The 26,474-nt window shown below is 36.3% G+C and overlaps 1 protein-coding gene and 1 pseudogene across 2 annotated transcripts in view; one reads left to right on the plus strand and one right to left on the minus strand.

Annotated features, from left to right (window-relative positions):
• UBA6 (ubiquitin like modifier activating enzyme 6) overlaps positions 1-21,995 on the minus strand; it is an 89,690-nt gene extending 67,695 nt beyond the window's left edge. For both annotated transcript variants that reach the window (XM_073891758.1, XM_025887570.2), the window contains exons 1-2: positions 21,873-21,995; positions 18,268-18,330 (exon numbers count right to left, since the gene is read on the minus strand). In XM_073891758.1, the coding sequence (XP_073747859.1) occupies positions 18,268-18,330; positions 21,873-21,943 (134 nt within the window). In that variant the 5' untranslated portion in view covers positions 21,944-21,995. The remainder of the gene's footprint in view (positions 1-18,267; positions 18,331-21,872) is intronic.
• A 4,147-nt stretch (positions 21,996-26,142) lies between these two features.
• On the plus strand, positions 26,143-26,228 carry LOC112836175 (small nucleolar RNA U3; annotated as a pseudogene).
• Positions 26,229-26,474: the final 246 nt, after the last annotated feature.

Genomic DNA, 26,474 nt, shown 5'->3' on the forward strand with positions numbered 1-26,474 from the left:
TTGCCTCTCTAGTCCCATCTTTTGTCACTCCTCCATCAAACTCCATGTTCCAAGTGGACTAAAGGTTTTCAGTTCCTCAAACATGGTATGTTGTCTTTGGCCATCAGATATTTTTCTGGAGTATTCCTCCCCTCAATATTTTCTGCCTGAAAAATTTGTACTCATCGTCCAGTCTCAGCTTATACATTACTTTCCCCCTTGATATGTCTCCCAACACCTAAACTTACTCAAGACAGTGCTGGATCATCTTTTATGTGCATCTATAATATCCTACATTTGAGCTATTACAACATTTATCACAATGTGTTTTTGCTATTTATTTTTCCTAGGAGATTGTAGATTCCTTAAGGCAGGGCCTTTGCTTTATTTACTATTGTATTCTCAGTGATTAATAGGGGCCTGGCACGTTATAGACACACAAAAACAACTTGCTAAATTAATGAAATGAATTGGCACATAAGAATAAAAACAACATGTTTATGTTCTACCTAGCAGAGAACTTAAGTCCTTTTTCCTATGTTCAGAGTCACACGAACTATGTTAAAAAAATGTATTTCATCTCAAGACTTCTTTTCATGAATTATTTTGAAGATTACTTAGGTAAATAATGAATAGCCATGACACAAACTTGGTTAAGAATGACAAAGAACTTAAAAGAATAAAACAAAGATATATGAATCAAAGTCTTCCAAAGAATCATAAAATCTCAGACAGATTCTCAGCAGTTACCCAAATTATCTACCTTTTCAATGTTTGGCCACCAAGGGGAAGGGTACTAATTAAGTACCTACTCTGTGTTAGGCAATGTCTGGTACTCTGATAGTGACACTTAAATCTGATGAAGTTCATGTTGTTAGTAAGTAGTAAAGATGGGATTTAAAGAGCCTAGAGTATAACCTCATGTCCAGCATTGTTATATTACAGCTTACTCTATAAAGCAGATACTCAAAATATCAGTGAAGTATCCAGTGGAAAGAAATTACCAAGGTTATCTACTCTACTTTTAGAGAGCCCTATTCCTTAAAGATTCTCCCTTTCTTTTTTTAAAGATTTTTTTTTTTATTTGAAAGAGAGAGAGAACGAGTGATAGAAAGCACGAGAGGGAAGAGGGTCAGAGGGAGAAGCAGACTCCCTGCTGAGCAGGAAGCCCGATGTGGGACTCGATCCTGGGACTCCAGGATCATGACCTGAGCCGAAGGCAGTCGCTTAACCAACTGAGCCACCCAGGCGCCCAAAGATTCTCCCTTTCTTGAAGGTATGATATCTCCCTACAGTTTTCATCCACTAGTCCTAATTTTACCTCCTTGGGGCCATAGGGAACTCGTCTAATCCTTCTTTGATGTGACATCCCTCCAAACATTTGAAGATGGTATTCAGGTTCCAGAATCTTCTTTCTCCAGCCTAAACATCTCCAGTTCCTTAAACAATTCCAAACATGACATCATTTTGAGGCCCCCCTCAACACTCTAATCACTTTCTTCTGGATGCATTTCAATTATCTTCATTATGCATTCATATATTTATTAAAGTATCTATCTCAAGCCAGGCACTGGCACTGTGTGGGGACCATAATAACAACAATCTCATATGGGTACTATGAGGATTAAATTAAGTAAGATAAAATATATGAAATACTTAGCAGAATGACTGTGACAAGTTATAGAGACAGAACGATAAATAACCAAATAATTCTTTATTAAGTACTATATACAAAAGTACCAGAAACTAAGGGAATCTGAAATACAGAAGAGGGAGTAATAATCTCATCAGTGGAGGTCATGGAAATCTTCACAAATGAGCTTCATCCAAGTTGAATTCTGAAGACTTAATAGGAGTTAAAAAATAATCAAAAAAGGAAAAGCATTCTATAACAGGAAAAAGAAAATCATGGAAAAGAATGGCATATAAGAGATACATGATAAATACATTAATACTTTTACTACTGGCCATGGTGAAGTAACAGGACCAGATTTATCCTCTGCCCGTCTTTAACAATTGAAAATTGGACAATATAAATAAACAACAGATTTCAGACACAGAGAACAGGCATCTCAGGACAGTAGTCTCAGAGAAGAAAAACAAATGAGGTGAGCTTTATGAATGCCCTAGCTACTGAGTTTCCAGGCTGCAGTACAGGAAGGGGAACCCAACAGAACTTGGTGGTCTCCCTGAATTGAAGAGATAGGGCTGTGAATTCAAGAAGGCTAAAATTTGAAAGCAGAGAGATGCAGAGAGAGAGCCCCAGAGATCTGTAGAGGGTTCTCCTTGAGTCTTTAGCTGAGAAAGACAAAGCAAACGCATATGAGGAAATAACCTCAAGCTGGGGAAAGAACCACCCGAGAGGGGCTGGTGAAACAATGATGGCTGTTTAAACAGGGCCAGAAATAGTTTGTGTTGTTCTCCAGCCAAGTGGAGAATCTGGATAGAATACTTAGAAGGATATATCAATAGTGGGCAAAAATTAGCCTCAGACTTAAGTCTCTTCTAATCTTGCCTAGCAAAGCTTAAAAGCAAGCTTTGAAAAAAATAAAACTGTTTTCAAGTAATTTAACTGTGTCTCTCAACACAGCTCAAGAATATTTAAAAGAATTCAAAATGATGCAGTACCCAAAAAGGTAAACTTCACAATGTCTGGCATATATTAAAAAATTACCAGGTATGCAAGTAAGTGGAGAAATACAATTCATAATGAATAGAAAAACTGACAATAGAACAGACTTAGGAATGACATAGATGATAGACTTTATATACAAATATGTTGAAATATTTGTATATAAAGAAGGTAGAGAAAAGCATGAGCAGCAAAACTTATAGAGATAAAAACCATAATATTGAAGATGAAAAAATAAACTGGATGGAATTAATAGACAACTCTGCAGAAGTGAACTTGAAGATACAGCAACAGAAACTTTCCAAAATGAAACACAGAGATTGAATAAAAACCCAAAAAGCCCAGAGCATTAATGAGTTGTGGAACAACAACAATTAGAGTCCCTGAAAGAGACTGGAGAAAAAGAGATAAAAATATACTTAAAGATCTAATGGCTAAAATTTTTCCACGAATACAATCAATCAACTCACAGACCACAATGTGAACAAATCGAAAAATAAGAAATATAAAGGAAACTGCACCAAGGCATATATCACAATTATTTAAACCAGGATGAAGAGTTAATATTAAAAGCAATCAGAGAAAATAGGGCATATTATTTACAGAGGAAAGATAAGAATGACAGTTGACTTTCTCCCAGGAAGCACTAAAGATCAGAAATGGTGGCCCAACATTTTAAAAGCACTGAAAGGAAAAAAACTGCCAATGTGGAATTCTGTACTCAATTTCAAAAAATAAAGAATTTTTTAGACATACAAAAACTGAAAGAATTCAATCCTGACAGACCTTCACAATAAGAAATGTTACACTAAATCCTCAGGGAGATGGAAAATGATACTAGACGGAAATCTTAACTTACACAAAGGAATAGAGAATACCACAAATGACAAATATATGGATAAATACAAAAACCCTTTCTTGTTATTTAAAAATTCTCTTTTAAAGAGTTGACTATTTAAGCCCAAAACAACAATGAACTGCAAATTTGTAACATGTAGAAGTAAAACGTAAGACAACAATGAGTGAAATCCTGGGATAGCAGAAATGAAATTATACTGTTGTTACATCCCCATACCATACAGGAAGTGATAGAACATTATTTTAACATACACTGTAATATATTAAAGATATATGCGACATACCATAAAGTAATCACAAAACAAAGCATTAGTATATAATATGCCAATAAAAGAGATGAAATATAATAAAAAATGCTCAACTATTAAAAAGAAAAAACCACAGAAAGAAATGGAAAACCAGTAAGAGATTAGAAAGCAAAATGGTATCACTGTTTCACATTAAATGTAAATGGTCTAAACACTCCAATTAAAAGACAAAGATTGGCAGACCTAATAAAAGAAAAACCCAACTATATTCTATTTACAAGGAGCCAAAATTTAAATACACAAATAAGAGTAAATAAGTATAAAAAGATAAATCATGCTACCAATAACAAAGAGAAAACTGGAGTGGCTCTATTAATATTAGATAAATAGATTTCAGAACAAAGAAAACTACCAGGATAAAGAGGGCCATTTCAAAATGATAGTCAGTACATCAAGAGGACATAACAATTCTAAAAGTTTATGCACTAATAACAGAGGCTCAAACTACACAAAGCAAAACTGACAGAACTGAAATGAGAAATGTTCAAACACAAAATGAAAGACAACATCCCTTTCTCAATAATTGGTATAAAGACTAGACAGAAATCAATTATGATATAGAATACCTGAAAAACACTATCAATCAATTTAACATTGATAGGACAGTCCAACAAACAACAGAACACACATTCTTTTCAAATGCACATAGAACAATGACAAAATAGACCATATTCTATAACAAAACACTAAAAAAAAATATGAAGTCATGCAAAGCTTATCCACTGATAGCAATGGAACTGAATTAGAGATTAACAACAAAAAGATCTCTGAAAATCTCTCAATATTTGGAAGCCAAACAACACACTTTTAAATGACCCATGAGTCAGAAAAAAAAAAATCAAAAAAAGTTATAAAGTTTTCTGAAATGAATGAAAATGAAGACATACCTGTGAGACACATAGACTGCAGTGTTTAGAGGGACATTTTTAGCATGAAATGGACATATTACTAAAGAATAAAGATCTCAAAAATTGATTATCTCAACTTCCACTTTAAGAAATTAGAAAAAGAACATCACACCAGCAATAGAAAGGATAAAAACCATTATGATCATTTCAATAGATGCAGAAAAAGCATTTGACAAACTACAACATCGATTAATGATTAAAACTCTCAACAAAGTAGGTTTAGAGGGGAACATATCTCAACATAATAAAGGCCTTATATGAAAAACCCATAGCGAACATCATACTTGAAGGGAAAAAGCTGAGAGCTTTTCCCCTAAGGTCAGGAATAAGACAAACATATCCACTCTCACCACTTTTATTCAAACACAGTACTAAAAGTGTTAGCCACAGCAATCAGAGAACAAAACGAAATAAAAGGCATCCAAATTGGTAAGAATAGGTAAGAAGTAAAACTTCCACTATTTGCAGATGATACGATACTATATATAGAAAACCCTAAAGACTCCACCAAAAAACTACAACTGATACATGAATTCAGTAAAGTTGCAAGGTACAAAATCAGCATACAGAATCTGCTGCATTTCTATACACTAATAATCAAGCGGAAAAAAGAGAAATTAAGAAAAAAATCCCACTTATAACTGCACCAAGAATAATAAAATAGGAATAAACTTAACCAAAGAAGTGAAAGACCTGTACTCTGTCCAGTATAAAACACTGATGAAATAAATTGAAATTAAAGACATTTCATGCTCATGGATTGAAAGAACAAATACTGTTAAAATGTCTATACTACCAAAGCAATCTACATATTTAGATTCCCTATCGAAATACCAACAGCATTTTTCACAGAACTACAACAAACAATCCTAAAATTTGTATGGAACCACAAAAGACTCTCAATAGCCAAAGCAATCTTGAAAACGAAAAACTAAACTGGAGGTATCACAATTCCAGACTTCAAGTTATATTACGAAGCTGTAGTAATCAAAACTGTATGGTACTGGCACAAAAATTAAAACATAGATCAATGAAATAGAATAGAAAACCCAGAAATGAACTCACAATTATATGGTCAGTTAATCTTCAACAAAGGAGAAAAGAATATCCAATGGGAAAAAGACAACAAATAGTGTTGGGAAAACTGGACAGCAACATGCAAAAGAATGAAACTGGACCACTTTCTTACACCAAACACAGAAATAAATTCAAAATGGATAAAAGACCTAAACGTGAGACCTGAAACCATAAAAATCCTAGAACAGAACACAGGCAGTAATGTCTCTGACATTGCCCATAGGAACATTTTTTTCCAGATATGTCTCCTGAGGCAAGGGATATAAAAACAAACATAAACTATTGGAACTACAACAAAATAAAAAGCTTCTGCACAGTGAAGGAAATAATCAACAAAATTAGTTGATTATAATAATCAACTAATAATATAATAATCAACTAATAATTATAATAATCTGCACAGTGAAGGAAATAATCAACAAAATTAGTTGTGCCACTCAGTAGAGTGGCACAAGATATTTGCAAATGACATATCTGATAAAGGGCTAGTATACAAAATATATAAAAAACTTATACAACTCGTCACCCCCAAACCCCCAAATAATCCAATTTAAAAATGGGCAGAGGACACAAACAAACTTTTCTCCAAAGACAACATATAGGTGGCTAACAGACACATGAAAAGTAGCTTAACATCACTCATTGTCAGGGAAATGCAAATCATAACTGCAAGGACAGATCACCTTACACCTGTCAGAATAGCTAAAATCAAAAACACAAGAAACAAGTGTTGGTGAGGATGTGGAGAAAAAGGAACCCTCATGAACTGTTTGTGGGAATACAAGCTGGTGCAACCACTGTGGAAAACAATATGGAGGTTCCTCAGAAAGTTAAAAATAGAACTATCCTACTATCCACTAATCGAACTACTGGTTATTTACCCATAAAATACAAAAACACTAATGCAAAGGGATACATGCACCTGTTTCTTGCAGCATTATTTACAACAGCCAAATTATGGAAGCAGCCCAACTGTCCATCGACAGATGAATGAAGAAGATGAGGTACATATATAAAATGGGATATCATTTAGCCACTAAAAATCATGCCATTTCCTACAACATGAATGGAGGTACAGAGTATAAGGATAAGCAGAGTAAGACAGAGAAAGGCAAATACCATATGATTTCACTCAAGTGGAATTTAAGAAACAATAAATTTAAGGGGAAAAAAAAAGACAAAGAAACAGACTATAGAGAACAAACTGATGGTTGCCAGAGGGAGGGTGTTGGGGGTGGGGAGATGGGTGAAACAGGTGATAGGGATTAAAGAGTATACTTATTCTGATGAGCACTGAATAATGTATAGAATTACTGAATCACTATACTGTACACCTAAATTAATGTAACACTGTTAATTATACTGGAATTTAAATAAAAAACTTAATTAAAAAAGAAATTAGGAAAAGAAAAGCAAATTAATATCAAAGTAAGCAGAAGAAAAATCCCAAAAAGAACAGAAATCACCGAGATACAAAACAGAAAAATAATATGGAAAATCAATTAAACTAAAAGCTGGTTCTTTGAGATTAAAATAAAATCAATACACCTCTAGCCAGAATGATCAGGAAAAAAGAAAAATTACCAGTAAGAGAATGAGTGAAGGAACATCATTTCAGATTCTACAGACATTAAAAAGGGTATTCAGGGAAAATTACAAACAATTTTATGCCACTGAATTCAACCACTAAGATACAAACATATTCTCCAAAAGAGACAAACTCTCAAAGCTCACTCAGAGAGAAAGGCAGTTGACTCTTAAACAAAGTTGGGGTTAGGAGTACCAACCCTCCACACAGTCAAAAATCTGTGCATAACTTCTGACTCAAAAAACTTAACTAGTTAATAGCCTACTGTTGATCGGAAGCTTTACTAGTAACAAAAACAGTCAATTAACATGTTTTGTATGTTCTGTGTATCATATACCGTATTCTTAAAATAAAGTAAGCTACAGAAAATGTATAAAGAAAATCGTAAGGAAAATACATTTACAGTACTGTACTGTATTTATTGATATGGTAAATTATCATCATGTTTATAAGATGAATCATCTTTCAGTACCTATATCAATTTTGTCTTACATGATACAAAACACTGTAGATGGTACATGTATTATTAACATTAGACATTAAAGTAAAAAGATAACGTGAAAAAGAATCCATATTTATTTATAAGTTTAACAATCCATGTATTAAAAACAAAGCAGCAGCAATAGGACTGCTTTTGGTAGCCTAGCATAACTGATTCAATTGCTTCATGGTAGCCTAACTTATATACAAATGAGAAAATCTTTATAAAATTTTTATGGCATATATTACTGTAGTCATACATCTAGATGGTATTGGAAACATTGTTACATTTTCTAAAAAACCCACTTGTATTGAGAAGCTGATAAGCAGTTTCTCCAATGATAAGAGAGAGGGGGTCATACTGTAGAGTAATGTAATTCTTTGAAGGCAAAGATATGAAACAGTAAGATAACACATTAATTTTGTATTACATATTCACCTTATGCCTATGTAAGGATAGGCTAGCCACGTCTGAGTTTTGTACATGATGTTCTACACAATGAATACTTAGATGATGATGATGATGATGACAAAAATGCCTCATTCAGTTCTTTCTGTACAGTTAATAGTTTTTTTTTTTAAAGATTTTATTTATTTATTTGTGAGAGAGAGAAACAGCATGAGAGGGGAGAGGGTCAGAGGGAGAAGCAGGCTCCCCGCTGAGCAGGGAGCCTGACGTGGGACTCGATCCCGGGACTCCAGGATCATGACCTGAGTTGAAGGCAGTCGCTTAACCAACTGAGCCACCCAGGCGCCCCAGTTAATAGTTTTTCATATAAACACACACACACACACACACACCAGATCAGTTTATTAACTGTGCAGCATGGTGATCATTTATTATTCATTAAGTGGAAGCAGATCATAAGAGTCTTCATTCTCATTACCTTCATACTGAATAGGATGAGGAGTAGGAGGGGTGGTCTTGCTGCCTCAGGGTTGCACAGGTAGAAGTGGAGGAGAGGAAAGGGTAGGCAAGAGATACAAGCACATTCAGTATAACTTTATGGAAAAACATCATGATTTGTCTGTTTTTTACTTTTCAATTTCTCTAAATTTGTTTTTATATGGCATCAATCCTTCTCCCACAATTTGCTTTAGTTTCAGTGCCCATATCACAGATTCTGAGTCCATGTCATACAAGAAGTGAAAAGCAGTCTTAAATAATCAGAACTCTTCTACCACGTTGTCAAATGTCAAATGTCAAATCGGTTTTCTGGCAGTGCTTCTTCTATATCTTCTTCCACATCACCTGGCACCGTTTTGGAAGTACTCATTTCCATCAAGTCATTTTCTGTTAATTCCTCTGGTATGGTGTCTATTAGCTCTTCAATTTCTCCAAAATCCGTATCTTGAAACCTGTCACCTGCCCCCCCCTTTTTTTTTTAACCATATCTACAATCTCTTTCCTAATTTCCTTGATTCGCTCTGTCATAAATCCTGTGAAGTCATGTACAACATCTACACACAGCTTTCTTCAGTAGGAATTTACTGTTTTGGGCCTGAATGCTTTCCTGGCATTTTCTATAATAATGATATCTTCAATGCTGTAAGCCTTCCCAAGATGTTCTCTCTATTGGTTTCTATCCCATGGCATTAACAATCCTTTCAATAGAGTACCATGTGTAATGAGCCTTAAAGGTCTTATGACCCCCTCCCTACCTCAATCTAGAGGCTGAATTAGAGATGTTGTATTTGGGGGCAAGTAGACCACTTTGATGCCTTTCATACTGAACTCATAGGGTTCTGGGTGGCCAACAGCATTGTCCAATATCAAAAGAATATTAACAGACAGTCCCTTACCGGCAAGGTACTTCCTAACTTCGGGGACAAAACATCGATGGAACCAATTCAGGATAAAGAGTTTTACTGTCCAGGCCTTCTTGCTGTACAACCAAAAGACTAGTGGCTGGTGTTTACTTTTCCGCTTTAAGGCTCAAGGGTGGAGAGGGGGGTTAGCAGCTTTATAGGTAAGGGCAGTGCTAATCATAAACCCAACTGCATTTGCATAAAATAGCTGAGTTAGCCTGTCCCTTCCTGCCTTAAATCCTGGTGCTTGTTTCTCTTCCTTACTAATAAATGTTCTTTGTGGCATTATTTTTTCCAGAATAGGACACTTTCATCTGTGTTTAGGTAGATATTCTTTCTCTACAATGATTTTCTGAAAGGCTTTCTGGAATTCAACTGCTGCCTCTTGTTCAGCAAGTGCATCTCCTGTTACCTTGACATTTTTTAAGCCAAGTCTCTTTCTAAATTATCAAACCATCCTTTGCTGGCATTAAATTCTCCAGCTTTAGATCCTTCACCTCCTTTTTGCTTTAAGTTGTCTTATAATGACTTTGCTTTTTCTAGAGTATATAAGCATGTTTTTCTTAGAGCAACTCTCATACCCACATAAAAGCTGCATTTTCAATACAAGATAAAAAGATATTTTGCAAAAAGTACAAGGTTTTTGTGCCTGCTGGTAGACCTGCAGCTTCAGCTTCACTAACTCTTTCCCTTCCCTCTTCCCTTTCTTTCTTTTTCTTTTTTTTCTTTTCTTCTTTTCTTTCCTTCCTTCCTTCCTTTCTTTCTTTTCTTTCTCTCTCTCTCTTTTTCCTTTTTAACAGTGGTCCTTATGCTGCATTTATTTATCTCGAAATGGCAGGCAACCACAGCTGCAGACCTCAATCTATGGTACATATCAGGTAGTTCAACTTTTTCTTGTAATGTCATGACTTTTCTCTACTTCAAGGGAGTGCTTCCAGCATCATTAGTGACACTCTATATGGGACCCGTAGTGTTATTCAAGGTTTACAGTATTCCACTAAACACAATGAAAAATATGTGAGAACCGTGAGATCACTTTTTATTGATACACAATTTACTGAAGAGAGAAACTGTGCACACTAAGATGATTAGCATCACATGGTGTTTTAAGGGGATCCTTGCCAACACTTGAGCTTACCACAAGAGCAATAGGAGGTGGCTACAAAATTATTACACTAGTACAGTATGCACTACAGTTAATTTTATGTAGTCATGATTTTTTAAGTTTTTATTTTAATTCCCATTAGTTAACATACAGTGTTATACTAGTTATGCAGTTATGATTTAATATTGCATTTTTATGTTGGTTTACCTTTCTCTTGACTACAAATGGCACCATGTATATTCTGTGTTTATGTGTATAAGTTTTGATAAATTTTTTAAAAAACAGGTTTGTGTGTATTTTATGGTGATAAATGATAATACAGACTAGTCTCTACATATATCTTATACATTAATGACATACCTTTTTGTTAATTTTTAAGTATTTCTAGTCTGTGTGGTTTACATTTTTTCAAACTTGTAAATTTTCAAAAAAATTTCCAATATATTGATTGAAAAAAATCCACAAGGACCTGAGCAGTTTAAACCTATGCTAAGGGTCAATTGTCTATTACCTGAATGTTACCATGTCTATTAGATATTATATTTGTAGTTAAAAACTTTCCCACAAAGAAAACTCCAAACTCCATTGTTATTTCTACCAAAAATTTAAGGAAGAAATAATACCAATTTTACACACACTTTCTAGAAATTTGAAGAAATACTCAGCTCATTCTATGAGATCAGCATTTCCCTGATATCAAAACACAAAATCATTCAATTAAAAAATACTCCACAACAATATCCCTCACATACACAGATGTAAAAATTCTTTTTTTCCCATTTTTTAATTTAAGTTCAACTAATTAACACAGAGTATTATTAGTTTCAGAGGTAGAGTTCAGTGATTCATCAGTCTTAGATAACCAGTTGCTAAGATTCTTAACAAAATTTTTATACATATATGTAAAAGTACATCATGACCAAATGGGTTTCATCCTAGAATTCGAATGCAAGGGTCGTATCATAATCTTAAAAATCATTATAATTCACTACATTAAAAGACTAAAAGAAAATCCATATGACCACCTCAATGAATGAAGAAAAAGTATTTGACAAACTCAATAACCATTTCTGACTTAAAAAAAAACAAAAAACAAAACCCAAAACAAAACTCTAAGCAAACTAGTAACAAAAGGAAATTTCTTCAGCCTAATAAAGGCCATCTATGAAAAACCTACAGCTAACAACATACTCCACCACAGAAGAATGAATGTTTTCCAACGAACATCAAGAACAAAGTGAGGCTGTTCACCTTTACCACTTCCACTTAACACTGTATTGGATGTTCCAACCAGTGTGATAACACAAAGAATTAAAAGGCATCTACAATGGAAAGGAGGAAGTAAAACTTCTTTATTTTCAAACAACATGTCTGTTAGAAAATCCTATGGAGTTTACAAAAAAATTTACTAGAACTAAGGGGTAAGTTTAGCAGGCTTGCTGGATAAGAATAATTATTAAAAAAATCAACTGAGCTTGAATTTAAGAATAATGAATAACTGGTAATTGAAATTTAAAAATGACCATTTACAATAGTATAAAAATGCAAATTACTTAGGGATAAATTTGATAAAAACTGCGCAAGATCTCTGCACTGTTAATTATATAACACTACTAGGAGACACTAAAGAAACTGACAGACATACGATGTTTATTAATGGATCTTAAATTCAATAGTGTCAAAATGTTGACATTCCCAAAATTGAACTACAGATTCAACACAAACGCAAACAAACTTCCATTAGGATTTTTTTTTTAAAAGATTTTATTTATTTATTTGACAGAGAGAGCGAGAGAGCACAAGCAGGGGGAGCAGGAGAAGGAGAGGGAGAAGCAGGCTCCCCGCTGAGCAGGGATCCCGATGTGGGGCTCGATCCCAGGACCCTGGGATCATGACCTGAGCCGAAGGCAGACGCTTAACCATCTGAGCCACCCAGGCGCCCCCATTAGGATTTTTTTTTAAAGAATCAACAAGCTGATTCTAAAATGTATGTGGAAGTTCAAAGGACATAGAAGACCCAAACCAACTCTGCTAAAGATCAAAGTTGGAGGAATTACACTCCCAGATTCCAAGATTTATGACAGGGCTACAGTAAGCAAGGCAGTGTGTAATGTTGTTGTAAAGTGAAACACAGAGATTACCGAAAAAGAAGATTCCAGAAATAAATCAAGATATATACTCTATTGAATTCTGCCAAAGACAGATACCCAGGGAATTCAAAGAGGATGGATAATCTTCAACTGGGGTGCTAAAACATTAGAGCTATGTGGAAAAAAATAAAACTCTGACCTTCACCTCACATTATAAAAAAATTAACTTAAAATGGAGTACAGACTTAAGTTTAAGAGTTAATACTATGAAACTTCAAGAAGATAACATCAGAGAAAATCTTAAGTATCCTTGAGTTTTGCAAATATTTAAAAAACAGGACCAAAAATACATCAATTGTCTGATCAGAATTAAAAATTTTGCTCTGCCGAAGACATTGTTATGAAAAGTAAAAGACAAGCCACAAACTAGGAGAAAATATTTGCAACCATATATATAACAAAGGACATGATATATATAGTATATAAAGAACTCATTAAGATAGACAAGCTAGGGGCGCCTGGGTGGCTTAGTCATTAAGCGTCTGCCTTCCGCTCAGGTCATGATCCCAGGGTCCTGGGATTGAGCCCTACCTCGGGCTTCCTGCTCAGCGGGAAGCCTGCTTCTCCCTCTCCCACTCCTCCTGCTTGTGTTCCCTCTCTTGCTATGTCTCTGTCAAATAAATAAATAAAATCTTTAAAAAAAAAAAGACAAGCTAATAAAAAAAAAGAGAAGCGAAAGATTTATAGATATTTCCCTAAAGATAGGTAGCAAATAGGCTCATGAAAAAATGCCCACGATCGTTAGTCATTATGGAAATACAAATTAAAACCACAATGTAATACTACTATACACATACCAGAATGCCTAAAATTAAAAAAAGACCTGACCATTTCAGGTGGTGAGTAAACATGTGGGGGTAACTCAAACTCTCATACACTACTGGTAGAAATGTAAAATTGTACAACCGCTTTGGAAAACAGCTTGGCATTTCTTAAAAAGTTAAAAAAAATACACTTACCATACAACCCAGACATTTACTTCGAGGTGTTTATCAAAGAGTGAATGAAAACATATGTCAACCCTAAAACTTGTATATGAATTCTCATAGCAGCCTTACTTGTAATAACGCAAACCTGGAAACAACCCAAATGCTTATCAACAGTTAAGGGAAGGAAAAATAAGAAAAACAGAGAGGGAGGCAAACCATAAGAGACTCTTAACTATAAGGAACAAACTGAGGATTGCTGGAGGGGAGATGGGTAGGGGGATGGGGTAACTGGGTGATGGATATTAAGGAGGGCACGTGAAATAATGAACATTGGGTGTTGTATGCAACTGATGAATCACTGAATTCTACGTCTGAAACTAATAATACAGTATATGTTAAACTGAACTTAAATAAAAAAATTTTTAAAAATGGTTAAATAAATTGTATATCCATATGCTAGAATACAACTCAGCAATAAAAAGGAACAGATTACTGATAAGACAGTACAGATGACTTTCAAAATCATTATGCTTAGTGAAAGAAGCCAGGCCCTCTCCCCGCAAAATATATACATACTGTACAATTCCATTTAAATAAAATTCTAGAAAATGCAAAGTACTCTACAGTGACAAAAAGCTGATCAGTGGTTGCCTGGGGAAATGGTAGACAGATGGAGAGAGAAGGGAGGAGGATTACAAAGGGGCACAAAGAAAATGTCCGGGTGTGATGGATATATTCATTATCTATATTACTATGGTGATTTCATTAATATATACATTATGTCAAAACACATCAAATTGTATATTTTAAATATGTACAGTTTACTATACATCAGTTACACCTCAATAACAGTGAAAAAAACATGTGTTTACTTTGGAAGACACTCCTTCCTGGGTCGTTCACATTCCACGTTTCTCTAGATATGCCCAGCAGGCAAAGACCTGACTGTTCTTTACTTGGGCCTTTTCTTAGGGTCATGTTTGCAGCACATAAAATTGAGGGATGAGGTCAGTCTTTCTCCAAGACAAAGAGCAGGCTTGCTTACTGTTTGACATAAATGGTGGGTCCCCCAAATGCACTGTATTTCGGCTGTGATGTAAACGCATTACCTACAAAGAATCCATCTGGGCCCATGGCATTGCCCCTATGGGACTTGGGAGCAAGGGGAACCGCCACCATCCTGATAGGCATACTAATTTCTGTATTGTAAGTAATGAAGTCCTTTGTCTCTGACCCTGAAGTTTAACATCTTCGGTCAGCATCCACTAAACAATAATAGGTTAGCTTTTAAGTTTTAAAAGTAGGGTAATATAAAAACTTAGACTATGACAATGTATACATACAGTTTGACAAAGCTAAAGAACAGGATGTTAAAGGGTAAAGTAGTAAGGAGTGACATGGACACTAAAAAGAAAGATATGGCCATAACTCACGGTAAACAATAAATAGTAACTAGAAATTATTGAGCTCTTAGGCACTATTCTTCATGATTAATTGCAATTTGTATACATTTTTCTCCTTATTTGTTGAATGGATGAACTTTTATGAAAAAATAAATGAATGAAAGAAAAATTAGACTTAAGAGGTTAAGTAACTTAAGATCACACACTCTAAAATGATGAAGGATAATTCAAATTCAGATCTCATACCAAAATTTATCCTCTCAGCCACTGAGAGGGAACCATACAAGTATTTTAAACAGAGAAGCCGGGGCTTTGAAGTAAATTTGAAAAATATCACTTTGAATAAAGTATGGAAGGTGGATTAGAAATTCAATAGGTCTAAAGAGATCACATAAGTGACTATTATAATAGTTCAACTGAGAGATGCTGAATGCAGGGAGAGAGAATGAAAGAGTTGGAATTAACATTTTTTTAGAAAGAACTAAAAGGATTTTTAAAAAAGTGAATTTGGAGGATGACAGATAGGGAATAATCTAAGATGATACCAAGGTTTCTAGCTTAGGTTACTGAGTAGATTTGGTAGCATTTAATTAAGCTTGGGAATGGGGAAGAGGGAGGCAGGAAAAGGGATCCAATGGTGTTGAGTGCTGTTAAGGCACGAAAGGGCAACCAAGGAAAAGACAATGAAGTGTAAAAGCATAAACTGTGTTTGGTAAGAAAGTAGTCTAGTATGGCCAGTGTAGTTAGAGGAAAAGGAAAGTTGGGGCTAATACATGGCTAATACATGGCAAAACTGGATTTCTGCATGTAAAAGATGAAATTGGACCTTCACCTTAAACCACATACAAAATCAACTCAAAATGGATTAAAGACTTAAATTTAATACCCCAAACTATAAAACTTATGAAGAAAACATAGGGGAAAAGTTTCTTAACATTGGTCTTGGCAAGAATTTCCTGGATATGATACCAAAAGCACAGGCGATAAAAGCAAAAGTAGACAAGTGGGACCACCTCAAACTCGTAGCAAAGGAGACAGTCAATGAAGTGAAAATGGGAGAGAATTTTTGCAAACCATGTATCTGACAAGAGGTTAATATTTGAATTATATATGGAACTACAACTCAATAGCAACCCCCCCCCACCAGGAATATGATTGAAAAATGAGCAAGGACTAGAAAAGACATTTCTCCAAAGACACAAATGGCCAACAGGTATGAAAAGATGCTCTACATCACTAGTTGTCAAGGAAATGCAAAACCACAATGAGATATCACCTCACACCACTTTGGATGGGCATTATAAAAAACAAAATGCCAGAAAATAAAAAGGTAAGACTGTGGAGAAAATGGAATCCTTGTGTACTGTTGGTAAGAATGTAAAATGGTCTAGCTGGTATGGAAAACAGTATGGAGGTTCCCCCAAAAAATTAAAAATAGAACTACTTTATGATCCAGCAATACCTGATTGTATATAAACTACTATATTCTATATTTTTCACTCAAGCAAACTGCAGCCCTACTTATGCAACACTGCAAATGGAAAATTTAATCTCTGGTTTACTGAAAATTATGATCATTAATCAGTCATTACAGGGTTGGAGGGATATAAAAAAGTTTCATAAGGATTGTAACTAAACAATGAATAAAATTAGCCAATGCTACTCCAAGTAGCTGCCATTTGTTATCCCAAGAATATGCTCAAAAGGAGGTTAAGAACATCATAATTATAGATTAAGAGTCCAAACTTAAGGTGATTTCTAAAGTATATTTATAATCAGGAAACCATATGGTAAAACAATTTTCACAAAGCAAAATTAAGTTTAGTCTTTTATCTCTTTTTCCAAGTGTATAGCACAAAACAGTAATTGAAATCAACCTACTAGGTTGATTCAGCTCTTCCTAAAATGCTCAAGACTGACTCTGCATCCCACACAAAATATAAAGAAGAATTCAAAATAAACAGCCCATTATTCCAAATTCTATCTACATAAAATCTATTTTTCATAATTATATAAAGAGGAAATCTAAAAACTTTAAAACTGAGATTATACTATCTTCCATACAAACAACTTGAAGTATTAAAAAAAAAGTCTTAGAAGTGATAGCAATATAGGGGCACCTGGCTGGTTCAGTTGGGAAGAACATGCGACTCTCGATCTTGGGGTCCTGAGTTCAAATCCCATGTTGGATGTAGAGGTTACTTAAACAAATAAATCAATAACTTAAAAAAAAAAAGGTGCTAGCAATATATATATTTTTAATTTCTCTTTAATTCTAATAAAAATATTTTGATTTCATGAAAAGGTACAGTAAAAAAAAGAAACTCACTAAATTCCATTCAAATCATCTTCAACCACATAATACTTCCTTGTTGTCTTTATAGTGCAAACATGCAATGTTGTTAATGAGATTACACTGAAGTAAATATATTCTCTAGATGTTACCGTATAACTGAAGCGAAATGGACTGTTTTTCATGAGACTCCTGCACTATCAAGAACATAAACATGGGGGCGCCTGGGTGGCTCAGTTGGTTAAGCGACTGCCTTCGGCTCAGGTCATGATCCTGGAGTCCCGGGATCGAGTCTCACATCGGGCTCCCTGCTCGGCAGGGAGTCTGCTTCTCCCTCTGACCCTCTTCCCTCTCGTGCTCTCTATCTCCCATTCTCTCTCTCTCAGATAAATAAATAAATAAATAAAATCTTAAAAAAAAAAAAACCAACTTCATTAAAAAAAAAAAAAAAAGAACATAAGCATGTACTCCTGTCCAAAAACAAGAGGAATATTTTATAGTGGGTAACAAAATCATTCTTAGCCATATCACCTAAACCTAAAGCAACTGAGATTTAAATATTACTCAAGCTTTCAGATTACAGAAAAAAAAAAAAAATCAGAGAAAACTCCAATTTTAACCTCAGAGGAACTTTTAGGATGTATTTACAAAACTCTGCATAGGCCTAATGGTATTTTCAAATACAGTATTCCATTACTTTAGAACAATAAATGAGTAAAGTAAATTTCAGTTTCCGTAAGATTCTCACCTGTATAATGCATCATCAATCTCCACAGATTCTGCTGATACAATGGGCAAATTTGTATTTGTACTGGAAAAAAACAAACACAACTTATAAGGGCAAGTATGGTTATTCAATGTTCATATTCTATAATCTAATATTCAGTATGGTATTCAATATTCACATTCTATAATCTAATATTCAATTATACATGGCAGTTACTAAAGGAGATTTTACAAACCAGATATGTATTTTATTTTCCACCCCTTTATTTCCATTTTAAAAATAGGTCAAAATTAAATTCACTGACTGCCTACTCTGTGTGTATTGTAAGATTACAGCCTACAGTTTTATTCTTAGGTGTTATCAGATGTTGTTTTACATATATTCTGATGGATCTGTATTTCGGCAATTTTGTTGGAGTGCCCCATACACCTTCTCTAATATACATACTCTCTCTAATCTAACACACATATGGATTTACCATATACTGATGATATCTAAACTTATTTCTCTATGTTTGATCTCTCTTCTGACATCCAGATTTTCCACATCTGCTAGAACAATCTCTCTTTTCTGATGTTTAATTGGTTTCATGAACATAACAAGCCCAAAACAGAATTCAATTCTCTCCGCTTAACTCTATTCTTTCCCAGTCTTTACCAACTCACTGGTACCACCATTTACTCACTTGCTCAGGCCCAGAATCTAGAGATCTTCTTAGCTCATTCCCTGATTTTCTCCATCTGTGTGCTAGTACAGCCTCAGGTCAAACCATTATCATATTTCATCTGAACTATTTCAAAGCCCTCCTAACTAGTCTCTCTGGTGCTATTGCCCTCCCCCTTCAGTTTATTTTCTATTTTACAGCCTAAATTTTTTAGAATGCAGTCAGACATTATTCTTCAACTTAGAACTATCCTTCAGTAAATTTCCTTTACTCTTTGAATAAAATTTAAACACCTGGGGCACCTGGGTGGCTCAGTTGGTTAAGCATCTGCATTTTTGGCTCAGGTCATGATCTCAGGGAGCAGGCTCCCAGGAGCGGGCTCCCAGCTCAGCAGGGAGTCTGCTTCTCCCTCTCCATTTGCCCCTCCCCCCAACTCTCTCAAATAAATAAAATCTTTAAAAAAAATTTAAACACCTTACCATGCTCAAAAGGGCGTAGGTGTTCTATCTCCCAACTACCTCTTCAATCACAACTCCCACTTCTTTCCCTCTTACCATCTTCAGCCACACTGGCCTAGTTGCTGTTCCTCAAAAAGCCAAGCATGCTATCACTTCAGTTTTTACACTTGCTATTCCCTCTGCTTGGAAATGTTCCTCCTTTAGATCTCTGAATATCTGACTCTTATCATTTAAGTCTCAATTAAAATACTGCCTCACAATATTACACAGACCACTCTAGATCAGCCTTTCAATGAAATGTCTCTTCTTAGGTTACTCCTTAACTCATTAACTGCTGTATTTTCTTCAAAGTACTTACCACTAATTGTTTATTGTCTGCCTTCCCCAAGAGAACACATGATCTGCTAAGAACTCCAAATACCCATTAATAATTTAAGAGCAAACACTGTGTCACACATTGTTTTAAGTGCTTTAGATGTACTAACTCTGTTAACCCTTACAACCTAATGAGACAGGCACTATTACCAACTCCACTGAACAGAGGGAAAAAAATAGGCTCACAGAAGTTAATTTAAATAACCTGCCCAAGGTTCTAGAGTAGGTAAATGGTAGAGCCAGAATCTGAACCTAAGCAGTCTAGCTCTTGATCACCATGCTCTACTGCCTACTGCCTCTCACTGTAGGCATAATAAAGAAAGCACTCAAGTATCTGTTGGATGAATTTTAAAAATTAAAAAAAAAGGCGGGGGGGACGCCAGGCTGGTTCAGTTGGTAGATCGTTCGACTCTTGATCTCAGGGTTATGAATTTGAGCCCCATGATGGGTGTAGAGATTACTTAAGGAAATTAAAAAAGTTTTTAAAAAAGCAGCATATTAGCATGATAAAATATACTTATAGTGATGTATCATTTACCATAGCTCAATTTTTTCACAGCATGGCATACAAAAATGAAATGAAAATGAAAATAGGATAAACACTGGGAAACAGAAAGGGTTCCCAGGCAGAGGTGGGGCACTTTGGCCTGAGACAGAGTGACAGCTAAGATCAATATCATCTTGGCAAAAGTATAATCCATTCCAGGTTCTGGGAAGCTCTAATGATCAATTATAGGATTCTAAAAATAATGTGAAAGCACGAAATTTAGGTTTTGGAATTCAATTTTCTAAGCCTGGTATTGTGAGCCAAAAGATCTGTAAATAGAGTTAATCAAAATGTTATCAGCTTCTAGCTAAGTGATACATGGCCAACTATTAGAAATATTTCTGATTGCAATTATGAGAGCAAACCAGGAGACAGGTGTAGTTGAGATCACCTGTCTAATAGAGATACACACATACACAATATGCCCTGTTTTGGCACAGTAATTTAATATGAAAATAAGCAAAATTTCCTATTACACAGTTTTCTTATCCAGTGTACTTTCACTAGCTGTCTTCCTTCCATGGAGGACAAGAGTCTAGTGGGCAAAGCTCTTAAGCAAATATGAGAACAGCTACGTTCTAACCAGCCTTGTCACTTAATGATATGACCAGCACTTATTTTTCAGAAAATCCTGCCTTACTGGAATGTTTCAAAAGTCATTTTTGTATTAAGATGTATATGGCAATCAAAAATCCTTTAAATAAGGATTTTGTTTGTATTACATAATATCCCCCAAGTAAATGTGTAGGCAGGCAATATCATGGTACTGAAAACATCCCTTCAGTCTGAACTAGCTAAAAAGCTACAGGTTTATTGACAGTCTCAGATTAGCTCAAAATCGTATGTCCATCACTTCTATCTTTGGAATATTGTACTCTGGTGGTGGGGAGTATGTAACTAACCGCTTTATTAATTATGAGATGACTGAAAAGGAACCACACGAACATTCCCCCCCCCCCGATTTTGCAGGCGTGCAAAATACGTGAAAAACCTTAACACCAACTGGTAAATAAGAATGAGTAACTCGTGGGTTTTTTCTTGGATTTTTTTTTTTAAACTCTAGTCAACAGAGGCCTCAGGGTGTCCTGCCTGCCTCTGATTCATCATTACCAAGTTCCCTCTGGTAATACTTTTCAGAGGAGGATCTCGGTGCAGGATCCCGCACAGTGGCGCTCTTAGCTTTCATTTTACAGAAAGAAGGAGGGAGGGTGTTTGGCAACAGGGCTGGGAAGCTCACACCAAGCGACCCGGGCCAGAACACTCGACGGAGCCCGCTCCACTCCGCGCCCCTTCCCCCCAGACACATCCACTGACTGAGAAGATGGGAGACCCCAAATGAAACTGAGAAAGTGCAAAAGGACAGAAAAGTGGCCTTTCTCCTCAGAGAAGCCGGGAGCCGCAGAGGTCCGTGCCCACCGCGCCACACCCACCCCGCGCGCTCCCCTAGCCTCGCAGGGCTGGTTCTGCCCGGCTCCGCGGCCTCGCGCGCGCTCCCTATCCGCCCGAGCGGGAGCAGCAGAAACCGGCGCCCGGCTCCCGCCCGCCACCCCTCGCTCCTTCGCGCTCACACTCGTTCTCTCACCTGCCGGCCCCCCAGGAAGAGCAGGACGCCTCTTCCCCCTGAGGTGTGGCCACCGGCTCGGATGCCTCCATCCCTCCAAGAGACGCCGCCACTGCAGGCTACCGGTAGGCAGGGAAGGGGGCGGGACCGTGAGGTCAAGGGGCGGGTGGTGACATCACCGGAGGGGGCGGGGCCGGGGAGCATGCGGCCGGCCTGAGCTTTCCCGTCAACCCCAGGGGCGTCCTGGTTTCCGGTTTGGGTGTGGCCACGGGGGACCGGGATAGGCTTCTACGCAGGTGTGTGCCGAAAACGGCCCGGCTGCGACCGAGGTTCCGGGGGATGTTAATGGACCGAAGCACTGAAGTTACGCGGTGCCTCTGGCTTTGTGGCCAAGTACAGAGGTTCCAGTGGCCAGCGAAGTGATGGGATTGGTAGCAATAAGAGGAAACCCCTTCATTTAATAAATAAAAAATCGAAAGTTTGTAGCAGGTAGCTCCAGATTTTCAGGATTTCCGGGATTCCATTTTAAAAACATTATACGTTTAATAAATAATTTTGGGCGTCTACTACAGGCCGGTCACTGTCACAAATTTAATAGAGTCGTGATTTTTAGAGCTATGAATGACATTGCTCTCCTGTTGGCTCCCACTATATAGGTGAGGGAAAAGAACTTCCAGACAGCTGAAGTGACTCCTCAGGATGTTAAAAATAGAGCTACCCGATGACACAGCAATTGCACTACTGGGTATTTACCCTAAAGATACAGATGTAGTAAAAAGAAGGGGCGCATGCACCCCAATGTTCATAGCAGCGATGTCCACAATAGCCAAACTGGAAGGAGCCCTGATGTCCTTCAACAGATGAATGGATAAAGAAGATGTGGTTCATATATATAATAGAATAGTACTCAGCCATCAGAAAGGATGAATACCTATTATTTGCATCGACATGGTTGGAACTGGAGGGAATTACGCTAAGTCAAATAAGTTAAGCAGAGAGACAATTATAGGGTTTCACTTATATGTGGAACATAAGGTATAGTGCAGAGGACAAAAGGGGAAGGGAGGGAAAACTGAAGGGGGGGAAATCAGAGAGGGAGGCAAACCATATGAGACATCTGACTCTGGGAAACAAACTGAGGGTTGCAGAAAGGGATGTGGGTGGGGGATGGGGTAACTGGGTGATGGGCATTAAGGAGGCACAGGATGTGATTAGCACTGGGTGTTATTCGCAACTAATGAATCATTGAACATTATACCAAAAACTAGTGATGTGCTATATATTGGCTAATTGAATTTAAATTAAAAAAAGAAAGCATATAATAAAGGATTACTTTATGTTTATAAAGGCAAACATATTTGAAAAAAATAATGAAATAAGACAGGCCAAGTCACTGTCAGATTCAGTACTAGAACACCTGTCTAAGGACTTCTCACCTAATTCTTTCTATTAGTTCCCCTTTCCCCTTTCCTAGAAAAGAATTAGTAGTAGTCAACGTTAGGATTTGTCTTTCATTCTAAACTGTACCTTTGAGGAAATGTCTATGGGATTTTATGTTATATCACCTTCTGTAATGTACGATATTTTTAAATTGGAATTTCTTCCTCTCTAGTGTGCAGAGAAGGTACAGGCAAAACTGCATTATCTTTTGTGCCTCTTCATTCTCATTTCAAAATTGAACATTTCCAAATACCTGGAAACTTCGTGCTGCTCGCCTTTGGCATTATTCAGTCTTCTTAATCTAGTTCTGTACATTTTCTACATAATTGTTGAAAGGAACTTGGTCTATGTCCCATTCTTTCAAGATTCTACTGTAGTGCTAAGCTAGTACTATGTTTGTGGCAAATTGTTATACAACAATAGAAAATGGATAGCTTGAATTTCATCTACAATCCACATTTCTTTACATTTTAATATCCCTGAAATTGAAATGTATTTTTCCATTTTCATCATTACAAAAAACAATGGTACTCTCAAATTTGAGGTCATCTTAGTGTGACTATAGTGTGAATTGTTTTAAAAGTATAACAGATACCCCGATTTAATATTTTAATGTATTACATTTGCAAAATAGAAGAAAATTGGAATATCACTAGACTTTGGACAGTGAAACTTTTTGCCAAAAGAAAGTGGAACAATATATTTAGGATACTTAAGGGGAAAATGTGGGCTAAAGATTTTATATCCAGCAAAAGCAACTCTCATGTACAAAGTATATAAATTATTACCAACACCTGATATGGTATCAATATTTGATGAGACTATTGTTGTCATAAAACCTTCCTGAAAAATTACTAGAGAATGAGCATCAGACAACCAAAATGACTAGAGGATCTAAGGATTGGCTCAGGTTCTTTACAGGAAATCATAATCTGTTACATGCATTAGCTTTTGTGTTCCTTCTAGTTTATTCTTTCTTTTCTTTTATAACATTAAAACAGTATTACTAACTATATTTGTTATGCTGTACTTTTCATCTTTGTGACTTATTTATTTTATAACTGGACATTTGTACCTCTTAATTCCCTTCACCTATTTTACCCATCCCACCCACCTTTCTAGTTTATTCTTTTTTTTTTTTTAAGATTATTTATTTTAGAGAGACAGAGCACGCAAGCGGGGACAGGGGCAGAAGGAGAGGGAGTAAGAGAATCCTCAAGCAGACTCCATGCTGAGCACAGAACCCATTGTGGGGCTCAATCCCAGGAACCTGAGGTCGTGACCTGAGCCAAAATCAAGAGTCCGCCACTCAACTGACTGAGCCACTCAGGCACTCCCTAATTTATGTTATTACTAATTCTTCCGAGCTCTTTCACCTCATTTGTGAGTTTTTCCCCACCCTTATTGAGGTAATTGACAAAATTGTAAGATACTTTAAGGGTGCAATGTGATGATTTGATAAAAATACACATTGTAAAAGGATTCCTGCCATCCAGTTGAGTTTTTCTAATTCTGAATCATGTTGTTCTTTCCTACTTTGTATCTTTTTTATTTAGCTAGTTTAAAAATAGTAACAAGTTTTGATCTATTTTTGTGGCACATCTCTCAGGTGCGTTTTCATCATCTATAATGATGATGTTATACTCCTTATTCTCTTTTTTAATAATTTTGTATAGTATTTGAACTTGAAACTTTTTTTGTTGTTCATTTTTATGTCAAATTATCACTCCTGAATTTTTAGTAAGGGGCAGGCTTCCTCATCCAAGAAGCTTAAGTCCATCAGTAAAAAAATGTATTTCAAGAAAGTCAAGTTTCTGGTTTATTGCAAGGAAGGAGTCCACATTCCAGAAGATCTATGGGGTGCCTCACCAAAAAAAGGAAAAGAAAGCTTTGTTATAGGAATTTGGGGAAGTGTGGAATTTAGGAGAAATTAAAATGAAGTAGTGGTTTGTAGGCTCAAAAGAAAGTGAGGCTGTTTGTAAAGGGGTCTCCATTCGTTCTGGACTCCAACATGGGCCCCGGCTGCTGTTTTCTTGGAAACTGAAGTTAAAATAGATGTGTCGTGCCCATAAACCCCTTTTCTGAAGTTCTGCCCCTGGGTTGGAAATAGAGACTGCTTCTCTGTGTTAAGTGACTTAGGTCATCTAGCCAAGAGTAGGATATCTTAATCTTTTTTTTTTAATTTTATTATGTTATGTTAATCACCATACATTACATCATTAGTTCTTGATGTAGTGTTCCATGATTCATTGTTTGCGTATAACACCCACTGTTCCATTCAATACATGCCCTCTTTAATACCCATCACCAGGCTAACCCATCCCCCTACCGCCCTCCCCTCTAGAACCCTCAGTTTGTTTCTCAGAGTCCATAGTCTCTCATGGTTCATCTCCCCCTCCAATTTCCCCCCTTCATTTTTCCCTTCCTACTAGCTTTTTTTTTTTTTTAACATATAATGTATTATTTGTTTCAGAGGTACAGGTCTCTGATTCAACAGTCTTGCACAGTTCAAAGCGCTCACCATAGCACATACCCTCCCCAATGTCTATCACCCAGCCACCCCATCCCTGCCACCCCCCACCACTCCAGCAACCCTCAGTTTGTTTCCTGAGATTAAGAATTCCTCATATCAGTGAGATTATATGGTACATGTCTTTCTCTGATTGACTTATGTCACTCAGCATAGTACTCTCCAGTTCCATCCACGTCATTGCAAATGGCAAGATTTCATTCCTTTTGATGGCTGCATAATATTCCACTGCATATATATACCACATCTTCTTTATCCATTCATCTGTCATTGGACATCTTGGCTCTTTCCATAGTTTGGCTATTGTGGGCATTGCTGCTAAAGACTATACTTTCAGGAATCATTTCTATAGTTTGTTTATAGGATAACAATCTTAATGAATTGATTTCAAAGAGCAAGCTATTTGACAATCTGTGACTTTAGAGAAAAGGATTCTCTGTGAGTAAAAAAAAGTAGCAGTTACCCAGAGTCAGGGGTTTTTGTGACACTTTACAGCCTGTTTTTGGGGAAAATATTATCTTCTGTTAACTTTACAGCTGGATTCATCTGTGTCTATTATCTATACCTGAAGATTGGCAAGGCAGATTTTTACTTTCTTTGTCCAAGTTTATCTTTCCTTTCTCACAGCTTTCAGTAAAACTTTTCTAACATCA

This window comes from Callorhinus ursinus, unplaced genomic scaffold, assembly GCF_003265705.2.
Source record: "Callorhinus ursinus isolate GAN/ISIS: 27379988/994484 unplaced genomic scaffold, GSC_fseal_2.0 scaffold4, whole genome shotgun sequence".
Classification (NCBI taxonomy): domain Eukaryota; kingdom Metazoa; phylum Chordata; class Mammalia; order Carnivora; family Otariidae; genus Callorhinus; species Callorhinus ursinus.